Source organism: Pseudorca crassidens, chromosome 8 (genome assembly GCF_039906515.1).
Source record: "Pseudorca crassidens isolate mPseCra1 chromosome 8, mPseCra1.hap1, whole genome shotgun sequence".
NCBI lineage: Eukaryota > Metazoa > Chordata > Mammalia > Artiodactyla > Delphinidae > Pseudorca > Pseudorca crassidens.
This window is the reverse complement of record NC_090303.1, coordinates 56599267-56613485: the sequence shown is the minus strand read 5'-3', so window position 1 is coordinate 56613485 and position 14219 is coordinate 56599267. Positions and strand designations below refer to the sequence as shown.

At 41.6% G+C, this 14219-nt stretch overlaps 1 protein-coding gene across 11 annotated transcripts in view; it reads left to right on the top strand.

The window, feature by feature from the left end:
- Positions 1-14219, top strand: part of OSBPL3 (oxysterol binding protein like 3) — a 207154-nt gene that overhangs the window by 133124 nt on the left and 59811 nt on the right. For 9 of the 11 annotated variants that reach the window (XM_067746539.1, XM_067746537.1, XM_067746536.1 and 6 more), the window contains 8 exons: positions 3593-3709; positions 4140-4193; positions 5730-5843; positions 8540-8707; positions 9299-9422; positions 11221-11324; positions 11527-11619; positions 12674-12830. In XM_067746539.1, coding sequence (XP_067602640.1) covers positions 3593-3709; positions 4140-4193; positions 5730-5843; positions 8540-8707; positions 9299-9422; positions 11221-11324; positions 11527-11619; positions 12674-12830 — 931 coding nt within the window. The remainder of the gene's footprint in view (positions 1-3592; positions 3710-4139; positions 4194-5729; positions 5844-8539; positions 8708-9298; positions 9423-11220; positions 11325-11526; positions 11620-12673; positions 12831-14219) is intronic. The other 2 variants (XM_067746544.1, XM_067746542.1) reach the window with 1 other exon arrangement.

Here is a 14219-nt window from a genome sequence, read left to right as displayed (position 1 = left end):
TTCTATATTGTGCAAGACTGAGACATTTCAGGACATCTAACATTCCTGGTCCCTAGCCATTAGATGCCAGAGACCAACCCCCCACCCCATCACTGTGACAACTAAAAGTGCCCCCAAGGTTTCACAGCCTGAGAGAAGAGTACCCACTGAGAACCACTGGCTGGATGCTGGCTCTTAGGTTTCAGCCTCATGACTCAAGGACGGTGACAGATAAGGAAGTTGGGAGGGGGAGGATTTGGATGTTGAGCCAGAAAAGGAGTTGGCTGCAGTGCTTTCTTCCTCAGTCAAGGAGAGCCTTCACTTTCTTAAATTCTTCAAATCTGGCTCTTCCAACCTCGTAAGAGTTTCAAGTTCTGAGCCCAGATAGAAGATAAAGTGAGGGAAAAAAGATGATATTTCGTAGTACTAAGTGCAAACCCTGTTTGACTTATTTACCTTAAGAGCCAAGAAACCCAGTCTAATCCCCTGCCCTCCACATTGGCTCATTGGTAGGCATATACTGTGTCTCAAGAGTTCAGGAGAAATCTAGTTCTAACACGAATCCTTGAAACATTTTTGAGATTTAAGCCTTGTTATCCTTTAAACTATAGGTGTGATCTCATTCCATTTGTTTTTCAGTTTTGTAAAGTATGCAATAACGTCTAATCCCTCTTGGCATTTGCATTTTGCACAATTGAATGTCTTCAGCAGATGTGCACGATGGTCTAGTATTAGCACTCTGCCTGTTGCCTTTTGCTTGGGAGTCTTAAACAAATCAAAAGGGCTTGATTTTCTTAGAGTACTTTTTAGAAGATTTCAAGCCTTAGATTTTCATTTAACAGTGATAACACACACACACCTTCTTTCACAAATGTGAATGTGCTGTATTTGATTTGTAAATAGTCATTTAGCCCAAAGATATTGGGCATACTTCAAATGCAAGCCAGTGAATGATATTCCAAGAACATAAATCTGTTTGCAGCCTTATTCCAGGACCAAGTTTATCCGTTTGTCAATCAGATGCATACTAGTCACAGGATAACACGTTAGGCACACTGAGGACATCAGAAGTGAACAGACACTTTAGAGCCTCAAGGTGTCTATTATCCAGTCCAGGGATGATAAAACCTCACATATACAATCATAAGCAGAAGGTGAGATGAAATACTGATGGAGTCTCTGGGATGAAGTAGTACTTTCCTCTGAAGAAGGCTTCCTGAAGGAGGTGAAATTTTTAACTTGATGATTTTAACGATTCAGTAAAATCTTGACAAGCAAGACACTTTTTGAGGACTGGTTTTTTTGAGCTGAAATAAATGTGAGCAGAATTTTTGTGTGTGTGTGGCTTCCCATCACTTAATATTATGCATTCTCCATTTATTGTCTGGATGTAATTAAGTGACTGAATAATTGGTAATCATTGCTACAAAGAATCTCGTTTGACATTTTTACCTTTTTGAAAAAGTCCTCTAATTTAGGAGCTGAATCTAAGCTTTGGTTTTTCCATTGAAGAATTCAACTTTTACAACTCCAGATTTCAACCAGTGCTATGTTTGAGAACTCTGGGATGTACCTTAAGCCTTATTGAGAGTAAGGTGCAATCAGACATAAGGCAGATCTGTCAGGATGGTTATACAAAGTGTTCAGCCACTAAGGTAGGAAAATGGTCTTGCTACCAGGTGTTTTCCATATCTTGAACTTGAGGACAACACAGACACCGAGCCAGAGCACCCAGGACTCTCTGTGGTTCCATGCCCTCCCCATTAGACCGTCTGCTGCCTGGGACTTGGGACTAATTGCTTCTGCTCCCAGGTTATTAAGGTCCATCTCCCAGCCCCTCTGGCCTCTGCCTGTACCACTTACTGCAGGCTGGAGATTTGACTAAGAGCAAGTTATTCAACATGAAATTTGGCCCAGATGACATGTTTGTCTCTTGAGATATCCGCACCCCAGTTTTCGTTGTAGCATTATCTGCAATAGCCACAACATGGAAACAATCCAAGTGCCCATTGGATGGGTGAATGGATAAAGAAAATGTAAGATGTATATGTATCCCCTGGAAATGTAAGATTCCATATATTCCATATATATACATATACACAATGGAATATTATTCAGCCATAAAAAAAGAAATCCTGCCTTTTGTGACAATATGGATGGATCTTGAGGATATTATGCTAAGTGAAACAAATCAGACAGAGAAAGATAAATACTGTATGTTCTCACTTATATTCAGATCTAAAGAAGCCAAACTCATAGAAGGAGAGAGTAGAATGGTGGCTACCAGGGGCAGAAGGTGGGGGAAATGGAGAGAATATTGGTCGAATGGTACAAATTTCCAGCTGTAAGATGAACAAGCTCTGGGGCTCTAATGTATAGCATGGTGACTATAATTAACAATGTTATATACTTGAAAGCTGGTAAGAGAGTAGATCTTAAATGTTATCATCACACACACAAAAAATAGTATATTCTGTGAGGGAATAGAGGTGTATCAAATCATCACATTGTACATCTTAAACCTACATATGTTATTTGCCAGTAATATCTCAGTAAACCCGAGGAGGGGAAAGACATGTTTGTCAAAACGTAATTATCCTGTGTTGGAAAAGTTTTCTCTCTGATCTGGATGGTAGGTATAGGTATATAAATTCTTCAAGTTACAGTCTTAAGATTTGCGCATTCCATGTATGTTATATCCCAACAAAAAATGTAAAAGTAATAATAAATAAAAACCAGCTGAAGTGTTGTCAGTTTTGGTCTATCTGGGGGTAATTTTGCAATGGTATGTGCATTTTCAAGCATTTAAAAATAAATTTTTAGTGTTTTTCTTTAGTATTCCTTTTAAAATTCTTTTCTAGTCAATTACTTGAAATAACCCAAATAGCTAACAGTGGAAGATTTATAGTAATAACTACTTGTACCTCAAAATTGCAGACAGCTTAGTAGAGCAATAATTGCACCCTCCCCTCACCAAAGTTTGTGAAACGAAAGGAGGAGAAAACAAAACTTCTGGGCAAAGAGGTTGAAAATACTTGTTGCAGAACCACCTTTTTTGATGCTTCAAGATTTCCAACATTTAAATACCTAGAATTTGGAGGCAGTGTGACTAAATCATCATTTTGACCAACGTGTTGTGTTTACCAACGTGCATGCAGTCTCACACTTTTCAGCCAATTTTCCCAGCCACCCCTACCCCTCCTGCCCAGCCTCCATCCTGATGTATGTAGCTTTGGGTTCAAATTCAGACCGAAGTCTAGTGGTGAGTGAGAATTACTGATGATGTCAAAGGGAACAAAAATAGAACTTACAGGAAAGTCTTTACCTTTAGCTGTGGTTGTCAAGGTTCAAGCACCAAAAAAGACAGAGACATTCCCTTCTGAGAGAGAGCTTTTCAAAAACAACAACAAAAAAAAATTTGATGCCACTAAATTATAGCATTAAATCTGTAAAGTCAAAGAACTGTACATAAATTAAATTTGAGTTTCTTCTCCCCAACACACCCAGCCAGTCTCATCATCTTGGATGGATTTACTGATGGGATCGAGTGCTTCTTAACATTACTATTTTTTTTAAAGATAGCCATTGAGCCTGAACTCTTTTGTTGGAACAGGACAGCTGGGAAGTGGTGGAAGGACTGAGGGGAGAGATGAATTACACCCAGGAGCCACCAATTCAGAAAGGATTTTTGCTGAAAAAAAGGAAATGGCCCTTGAAAGGCTGGCACAAGGTAAGAACTGGTCTGGGACGCACCTTCGTTTGCACCTACACTCCCCACTCAGGACCCGGTTCTGAAGCACTTACATTTAATTTGAAGTTGAGCATGGAGACCAAGAGAAGGATGTTTAAATGGAATGTCTTTTTTTTTTTTTTTTTTTCTTTTTGGCTGCGTTAGGGCTTCGTTGCTTCGCGCGGGCTTTCTCTAGTTGCGGCGAGCGAGGGCTACTCTGTTGCGGTGCACGGGCTTCTCATTGCGGTGGCTTCTCTTGTTGCGGAGCACGGGTCCTAGGCGCGCGGGCTTAGTTGCTCTGTGGCATGTGGGATCTTCCCAGACCAGGGATCAAAACCGTGTCCCCCGCACTGGCAGGCGGATTCTTAACCACTGCACCACCAGGGAAGTCCTGGGAATGTCTTAATGAATTCTGCTTTATTCCCCACAGAGATTCTTCTTTCTGGACAAAGGAATCTTGAAATATGCCAAGAACCAAAGTGATGTAAGTCGTCTTGTTAATGCAGTGTGCTACTGAAGAATTCTAAAGGGCCAGTGGTTGTCAGCTCATGGATGAGATTGTGCATATTAGAGAATTGCATTTCCCTAAACTGGAGATCAGGGAGGGGTGGTGGTTCCCTCTCAGGGAACAGAGGTATCTGCTCCCCACTGTCCCTGCTCTGCGTTCTGGGTGGGCTCAGTTCACCCACCAAGTAGAGGTGCAGGAGCCCCTATCAACACCCTACTGGGTATCCAGGCATGGGTTCTGGTCTTAGGGTTGTGCTGTGGGGTTCTCTGGGTGGGGGAGACCTCTTCACAGTGAGCTAACAGGAACAAAACAGAGAGCGTGTCCCTCCCACTGTTATGGGGACTGAGGGGTTTAGTGGAGAAGGCCCTTGGTGAAGGTGACGGGAGGTTCCCCTGTGTGTGAACACCAGGCGGACAGCCCTTGAGGACTCGGAATGACTACTGGTCCTGCCCTCGTAGGGGTCCCTCTCTCACCCAGCACTTCTCCCGTCTTCCTCTCTTCGCCTCTCTCACGGTGCTCACCTTGTTGGGGCGAATACAGAAACGTGCCATAGTGCCTGACCCACAGTGGCCTGTATTAGCTTCCTTACTCCTCTTTTAATTTTTATTTTTAAATTTTTTTTTTGGTTTCTTCAGCTTTTAAAGAAATTTTAAAATTAATTTTTATTGGATTATAGTTGATTTATAATGTTGTGTTAGTTTCTGCTGTACAGCAAAGTGAATCAGTTATACATATATCCATTCTTTTTTAGATTCCATTCCCATACGGGTCATTACAGAGTATTGAGTAGAGTTCCCTGTGCTATACAGTAGGTCCTTATTAGTTATCTATTTTATATAGTAGTGTGTATATGTCAATCCCAGGCTCCCAGTTTATCCCCCCCTTCCCCTTTGGTAACCATATTACTCAGCCATAAAAAAGAATGAAATAATGCGATTTGCAGCTACATGGATGGACCTAGAGATTGTCTTATTGAGTGAAGTAAGTCAGACAAAGACAACTATCATCTGATATCGCTTATATGTGGAATCTAAAAAATGGTACAAATGAACCTATTTACCAAACAGAAATGGAGTCACAGATGTAGAAAACAAACCTACTCCTCTTTTTAAGTCACTTCCAAATGAATTTAGACACCGGAAACTATTTCTGCAGGAGGCGGTGAAGTTAACAGGTGAATTCACTGTCATAGGAGTCATGGGGCTAACTTTTTAGTTTCCTCACCTCCTTGCTTCCTCACTTTGCAATGTGCAAACTGCTTGTTACTTAACCCTCTGTAATTCAGTCTCCCGTCTGTAAAAGGGGAGATGTTTCCTCCCTCACAGGTTAAATAGGATGATGTGTGTATAGCACCAAGCTCCGTGCTCGTTCACGCTAAGTACTGGAGAAGTGTAGTTATTATGTTTACTGTTAGTGGGTGTGGAAGGGGAGGGTAGAGGGAAAGAGTGTTAAGGATGTTCCGATGGTTTTTAACACCGTGGTTCTCAAGGGGCCCCCTTTGTGCCTCTGCAGATAGAGAGAGAGAAGCTGCATGGCTGCATTGATGTCGGGCTCTCGGTGATGTCTGTGAAGAAGTCGTCAAAGTGCATAGATCTAGACACCGAGGAGCACATTTATCATCTGAAGGTGACACTGCTTCCCAGATGCTGTCTCCTGTTGCACAGAGTTCCTTTATGTTGTGAAAGGATTGTCAGTTATAGTACCGTTGGTGATGCCTTTTGAATTTCAAAACATCCAGCCAACATGTAGAAGATCTTCATTATGAAAGTATTTCTAAGGATATATCTATTGATATCTGGATGGGACAGTTCTTCATTGTGTAGGACTGTCTCTTACACTGCTGAACATTTAGCCTCATTGTCTCTTATGCCCTAAATCCCCCCCTCCCTTGTGATTGTGACATCAGTAACAAAAAAACAAAAAACAGAAAACTTCATGTTTCCAAATACAAACCCCCTCTACCCCCAGGCAGTACCATCTTTAGTGAAGAACCATTTACTATAGGTTAAAATGTTTCCTTGGGCTTCCCTGGTGGCACAGTGGTTGAGAATCTGCCTGCCAATGCAGGGGACATGGGTTCGAGCCCTGGTCTGGGAGGATCCCACATGCCACGGAGCAACTAGGCCCGTGAGCAACAACTACTGAGCCTGCGCGTCTGGAGCCTGTGCTCCGCAACGAGAGAGGCCGCGATAGTGAGAGGACTGCGCACCGCGATGAAGAGTGGCCCCCGCTCGCCGCAACTAGAGAAAGCCCTCTCACAGAAATGAAGACCCAACACAGCAAAAATTAATTAATTAATTAATAAACTCCTACCCCCAACATCTTCTTAAAAAAAAAAATGTTTCCTGAAATAAAATATGATCTTCAGTCTGAGAATCCCCATCTTACAACTTCGACTAAATTTATAGGGATTCCATTAAAATTCTCATACCACAGTGATGTCAAAAATTTTTCCCCTAAAGGATGGGTCTCCAAATAGTATCTCTGAAAGCTGCTTAACTACCCTCTTCTGCCCCTTCTCCTGCAGGTGGTATAGATAGTTAAAAGCATGAAGCAAGAGCTTTGGAGATACAAATCTGGTTCAGATCTTGACTGCCTGGTTACTTACTAGCTTTCAGCCTTTGACAAATGATTTAATCTCTGAAAGTCTCAGTTTTCTCACCACCCTCCCACCCCGACAATGGGAGTTCCAGTGCTCGTCTTGTAGGGCTGCATGTAGAAAACTTGACGTAATGCCTGACCCACAGTAAGCTCAATATGTTTATGTATTATATATAACTATTAGGTGGTACCCGAGTGTTAGAAATTAATTGAGAAAATGTTAAGAGTCTTTTCTTACTTGGACAAATTACTTGGAATATTGGGAGTGGGGCCTGTGCTTTGGGAAAATAAAAGCATGAGATTATGAACTCCTCATTTTAATGTGTCCCTGTCCTCCCCATAGCACGTCGTGGTACTTGGGCAAATACATGCTTAGCACATACATGGGCTTGATTGCCCCCACAGCAAAGACGTCTCCAGCCCACCCTGTCGATGTGCCGAGGGTGAGAAGCCCTGCTGTACGCAATTACCTACAGCCACAGGCATAGGGGCTTAGGCTTGGGGAATAGTACATATTTGACTGTCCTGGGCAGTCAGTTAACATCTGGGAAATGAAGTACATTTCAAGAACATAATTTAAAGGAGACAAATAGATGTGAGTCTGTTTGTGTTGCTTCTACTTGTAAACGACACATCCAATAGCACCTGGAGGGGTTTTTAAGTCTTGTGTGTACTTCTAATCAACATAGCAAACATAAACGCCGACCAAACACTTCCTACGTGAAGGATGTTGCTGACGTTTATTTCCACATCCTTGCTCTCAGTAGCAGCATTAGTAAAGATTTTAACTGAATTGACCTGGATTTTTCTTCTTGGAAGTTAACCTACCATACATCCTTTTGAGGTCTTTTAAATTGCCACTTCATGAGTCTCTGTGTTCTCGTGTATAGATATCTATCATTTTTCGTTTTGAAAGCATTAATACACCATCATGCACACACAAATATTGGCTATTAAGAAATATCTATGGTGCATAGGTGCTTATTATATTCTTTTTAGTACTTTTATGCACATTTGAAATACTTTATAATAAAAGTTACTAGATACAAACATTACTCTTCATAGAAACTATACCTTGATAGTCACTCCTGGAGAGAATGGCTAGAAGTTTGTGTATGTGTGTTTGAAAAATCCTGGAAATCACTGATAAAACTTTATCAGATTTTTGTTTTCTAAGAGTGGGAGAAATGTTCTTTTAAGTAACCTTCACATTCATTAACATATATTCCTCAGCACCATATTCTTTGTCAGAGAAGATTAACAAGATTAAATATTTTAGGAAGAATTTATTAATTCATTCCAGTTCAGAGAAGATTGGTCTGAAAAGTCTGAATTATAAAAGAGTTTTTTTTAAAAATGGTGCTAATATTTTTAGTATGGTTAGTAGAAACTGGGACAAGAGAATTTGGAACCACTTTAAGAGATGGATAAATGTAAATTTCAGCTTATGTGTTCTTTAATATTTCCTAATAATAACATAACAGTTGGAGTCTTTCATAGAATGCCTAAATGTAGAGTTTATGAAGACCATTTTTGCTCTCCATCTCCTTCTCCAGCTTGTTCTATAGACTACATAAATGTAAATGAAGTCAGTAAACTGGTATTTCCACATTTCTACACATGACAGCATGAAGAGGTGCTAGGAGTGACCTCAGTGTGATGACTAATTGTTCCTTAGAGTGACTGACATTCTCGTCTCCTTTCAACCCAACATAATCTAGGTGAAGTCAGAGGAAGTCTTTGATGAGTGGGTATCCAAACTTCGCCACCACAGAATATATCGTCAGAATGAAATCGCCATGTTTCCACACGAAGTTAATCACTTTTTCCCAGGATCTGCTGTCACAGACTCTGGTTCTGAGGTCTTGGACACCATTTCCAGTAGGAAGGTAATGATTTGCCGGTAATGAATCTGAAGGAAGGTGGCTTTGTGTGTGGGGGGAGTCTGATCTCGGGGGCCGTGTCTGAGGAATGAAGGGTTTGTGGGGAGGAGCAGGGTAAGCTTGAGCTGGGATTTCATTAGTCTGTGTGTCCACTCAGTCAGAACGAGGGCCAGAAGGGCATCTATTAATGCCGAGAGTGTAACTGGAGAACAGCATGTACGGAGGGATTTAATATCCCTGAAAGCTCCAGCTTTCTCTTGACCAGTTTGACTTCAGTTGGCTTTCTGCTTGTAACATACAAGAGGTGCACTTATAGTCATACAGAATTGCAAAATCTTTCCCAACATTTGTGTCATTATTTCAGTATGGTTATCATTTGACAGGAGGAGAAATCAGGGGCCCGTAGCATGGTATGGCCACGCGGTTAATAGCTGGCGGTCTCAGGGTCTCCAGGGGAGTGCTTTGCTAGAAGCTTCTTCCTTATTATGGGCAGATGGCTTCCATTAGCTACAAGCCCACTTTATTATCCTTTACCCTAAAGTGTTCCCACCGAGCTCTGTTTTCATTTATAATGTGCTTTTGTTATCTGTGGAACAGCATAGCGGTATATCAAAGCAGAATTCGTTTCAAACCGGAAGCAATTTATCATTTTCTTGTGGTGGTGAGACTCGAGTTCCATTATGGTTACAGTCTTCAGAGGACATGGAAAAATGCTCTAAAGGTAGAGTGACTCGAAACCTCTGTTTCTTTCTGTCAAAACCTCTGCTCTTAGATTACACTGGTTTGGTATTCAGACCCCAGATGCATTTGTATCCTCCCCCTTCACTGGTCTACATTCCCTGTCATATTTTGCTTATGAAGTCTGCACTCGTGATCAACAACAAGCACTTTCCTTTAGAGTTTTATGTCTTCCCCTGGGTGTGCATGTAGACAGGTTTCCTTTTCTGTTCTTTAAGCACTGATGCCTGATTTCCATATGGCCTACTAAACCACAGAATCCAGGGATGGGGTCTGCACAGTTCGCTATATTTTTTTAAGTGCCAAAAATGCATCTGATGCACATGCAAGAATTTAAATCACTGTTCCAGAGGCGAGTGGGTGAACCAAATGGAGATCCCCACCAAACGGGTGTTCTCTACCCTGGCTGCACGTTAGAATCGCCAAGAGAGCTTTTAAAATGCAGGATACGCATGCCCAGGCCCCTGTCCCAAAGAATCTTTTTAAATTAGTGTGGGATGGGGCCCTGGCATCACTAGTTTTCCCGCACTTCCTCAAGTGATCCTGATAAGGAGCCAGGGTTGAGAACGCTTACCGTATGGAAGCTCTGTGTTCTCAACCTTAATTAGCTAAGAATCACTCAAGGAACTAAAAAAAAAAAGTCACCAGTGGGATTGGGGGTGTCCTAATGTAATTGCCTGGGGATGGGACTTGGACGTAGGTGATTTTAAAAATTTCACCAGTTGATTTTTAAAGTGTAGCCACAATTGAGAACCACTATCAGAGAAAGATGCCTGAAAATTGCATTTTTGCCGGTTGAATGCAGATCTTATCACACCTGGAGCCATATAAGTGTTGCCCTCCCAATAAATGTGAGCTTCACTGAGTGACATTTTGGGACAGTACTCCCTGAAGTGTTTTCCCTGGACCAGCAGCATTGGCCTGGCCTGGGAACCTATTAGAAATACGAATTCTCAGCTTCAACTCAGAGAGACTGAATCAGAAACTGGGGGGTAGAGCCCAGCAATCTGATTGAACAAGTTCTCCAGGTGATTCTGATGATACCAAAGTTTGAGAGCCGCCGTCTTTAGGCTTTTGGACCTTGATTTCTCAGGAGAAACAGCCACCGTCATCCAGTGAACAGCACATTGAGGACTAGCTTTTGAGTTAGTGACCCAGGAACTGGACTGAGGATGCTTGTAGGTCAATCTGTGGAGGACCATCATGGTCCTCTTGCAGGTCCATGATTCACAACGTTATCCTCAGAGACCAATACACCCTTCATTTTAATTTCATTCATTTAACTTGTGTTGGGTCCTTAGAATCGGATAGTGACAGCCTGTTCCTGAAAGATTAGAAGTAACAATGATGGTGCTGGTGATGATGATGGTGATGGTGATGATGATGATGATGATGATGAAGACTGATTTATTTAGTGCTTACCATATGCTGGGTACTCTAAATGTACTCTGCATTTATCAACTCATTTTTAACTCAACTATCCTGTGAGATAGGTATATAATTACCCCTGGTTTCCAGATGAGGAAACTGAGACACAGAGAAGTTATGTTATTTGCCCAAGATTCACAGTTCGTAAAGTACATTCAAACTGCGGCAGCGTGGTCCTCCAGAGGTATGCCCTTAACCACAATGGTCTACTGTCTCTCCTGTAAGAAGGGAAGTGAAGTTTCCTATCCTTAAAAGCAAATAGAGATAAATGAGAAAAGTAGCTGGCACTAGCAGAGGGAAGCTGGAATGCAAGATAAGGGTGTTTGACTCCTCCTCTTGCTTTTCTCCCACAGAACTGGCAAACTGTCATGACTGCCTGGTGGAGATGAGCCAGCTTCTGCAAAGTATGGACGTCCTGCATCGGACATATTCGGCTCCGGCTATCAATGTCATCCAGGTTAGCCAGATCCCGCTTCTGTTTCATTCTGGCACTCTTCCGCTTTCCTCTCTCCTCCCAGCCTTTCACTAACAGGGAAGTTGTCTTGTTGGTTGCTTCAGCCAGATTCAAGGGGATGGAGGTGGTCTCTTTGGTGTGTGTCTTTCCCTATGGGTTTGGTAGACCTTACTGTTTGTGCTCTCTTTCCTGTTTTGAAACAAAGGGTGGATCTTTTGAAAGTCCCAAAAAGGAAAAAAGATCACATAGGAGATGGCGGTCCAGAGCTGTTGGCAAAGACGCTAAAGGAACGCTGCAGGTAACCCTTGCTTCCCTCCCCAGGCTGGTTTCCTCATGAACATATGCTGGGGACTCCTTGGACTCAAAGAGGAGAATAGACAAGTGAATATTCTGTAGTTATTCTCTCAAATACCCTGTGCAGAGAGAGGAATTCAGTCACTTAGATTTTCTGGAAGATTTTCTGAATACTAGAATAAGCATGTAATGAATATTGGGTAAAGGGTTTTGGTTTCCCCTTCTTTAATGCTTAGCCTGCCTGCTCTCTTCCCTGCTTCGGTGTGTGCCTTGATTTGTGGCTGCTGTGGTCGTGTGCTCTGACTCACCTCTTCTGCTGCAACTCAGTGGATTCATCATCCCTCTGAGCCCACTGGCTGGAGCCTCTGGGAGCAGGACACTGTACAGACTTTCTCTTGCCTCTTGTCTCCAACCTTCCAATCCCCCATCAGAAGTTCACTGCATAACGCAGCCGCTGACTTTTCCCAATGCGCGGCTAAGCCAGAAGCCACGATTTGCAGCTCAGCCATTGCATATTAAATTGCAGCATTGTCAGGGTCAAAATAAATCAGAAACTTACAGAAACTGTTATACTCTTATATATTAATAACTCTGGTTCAAAGCACTTTATGGGGTGAACTTAAATACTTTGAAAGCAAAGAGTGATTTGTATATAAACATGTGAGAAGGAGGTTTGTTTCGTAAGAAGCACCAGGTGCAAGTAAAGAAAACATTTTTAAATCTACCCCATTAACTATTAGCAACCTAGATCCTGGGTGATTATTGCCAGGAGGAAGGAAATGAATTTAAACGAGAAACAGCCTGGCTGCTTTAGCTGTCATTTTCAACCTGTAGCTTTAATGCTGTGATCACCTCCAAAGGAAAATGTGATTTCTCACCCATTTTTATTTTGCAAGAAGCCAGTGAAAGTTTCTGTGACAAGTGTTTTCCTATAAGTTCTCACTCAATAGAAAGACTTTTCTATAGAATGTTCTTAGTACTTTCCAGTCCTAGAAACAAGTAAATATTCTAAGCAATTCGTATCTAAAAAGAAATATCTCCCTTTGGTGTCACTTCAGGTCCCCAAAACTTTTTCTGGCCCAGTAAGACTGCATTCCTCCAATCCTAATTTGTCAACACTAGATTTTGGAGAAGACAAAAATTATTCCGATGGCTCTGAAACCTCATCAGAGTTTTCTAAAATGCAAGAAGATCTGTGTCATATTGCCCATAAAGGTAAATGAGTTTTCTTTCTTCCTAATGTGTTTGATGAAAATGTTAAATGTTCATCTGAATGTGGGATGTCCTTGGAGAGGGGAATCTTAGTTGGTTTGTTTTCTGCTCTATTAGGATTTCAGGCAATCTAATTTTTATTTTATTTCCCTGGTAGTACAGAGTGTATTGGCAAGAAGTTTCTTTTTAACTCTGTAGGGGGGAAGGTGAGAGCCTTAAGTATACTTTAAAGGCTGAGCAATTTATATGCTGCTGATGAGAGTGTAAATTGGTACTTCTGGAGGGCATGTGACATCATGTTTCAAGTTTTAAAAAAGTCTGCCTATCCAGCAATTCCACTTTGAAGAATTCATTCATAGGAATTAATTTTAAAATTATCCAAAGATATCCATCATAGCAGTGTTTATCATATCAGAAATTAGAAATAGATTTTCACCGTCATTAGGAAAATGCAAATCAAAAGCATGGTGAGACATTACCATGCACCTAATAGAATAGCTAAATTTAGGGGAAAAAACCTGACAGCTGGTAAGGATCCAGAGAAACTGGATCTCTCATCCATTGCTGGTGGCAATGCAAGATGGTACAGCCACTCTGGACAAGTGTTTGGCAGTTTTATATAAAACCAAACATGTACTTACCATACAACCCAACATTCACATTCCTGGGCATTTATCCCAGAGAAATGTAGACTTAAGTCCACACAAAATCCTATACACAACTGTTCAGAGCAGGTTTATTTGTATCAGCCAAAGACTGGAACAACCCAAATGTCCTTCAGCAGATGAATGGTGAAACAAAAGGTGGTACATCCATGCAGTGGAACACTACTCAGCAGTAAAAAGGAATGAACTGTGGATACACGCCACAGTGGAGGGGATCTCAAGGGCATCATGTTGACCTAAAATAGCCAATCTCAAAAGGTGTCATAGTGTATGATTGAACTTATTAACACTTTTGTAGTGATACAAGCATAGAGATGGAGAAATGATTAGTGGCTGCCAGGGGTCAGGGACAAGGAGGAGGGCAAGTATGATTATGAAGGGGTAGTAAGAGGAATCCTGGTAGTGATGGAAAGCTCTATATCCTGATTCTAGTGGTGGGTCCCCGAATCTAGACATACAATAAAATTGCATTGACCATCATACGTGTACACATATTCACAAGTGAGAGCCTGTCAAACCGGTGAAATCTGAGTAAGAGCTGTAGGTTATACCAATGTTAATTTCCCAGGTTTGATGTTGTACCAAAGTTATGTAAGATGTTACCACCATGGGAAACTGGATGTAGGGCACCCAGGGGTTCTCTGTACTGTTCTTGTAACTTCCTGTGAGTCTATAAAAATTTCACAATAGAAAGTTTAAAAAAAAATTAGAAATAACCTAAATGCCT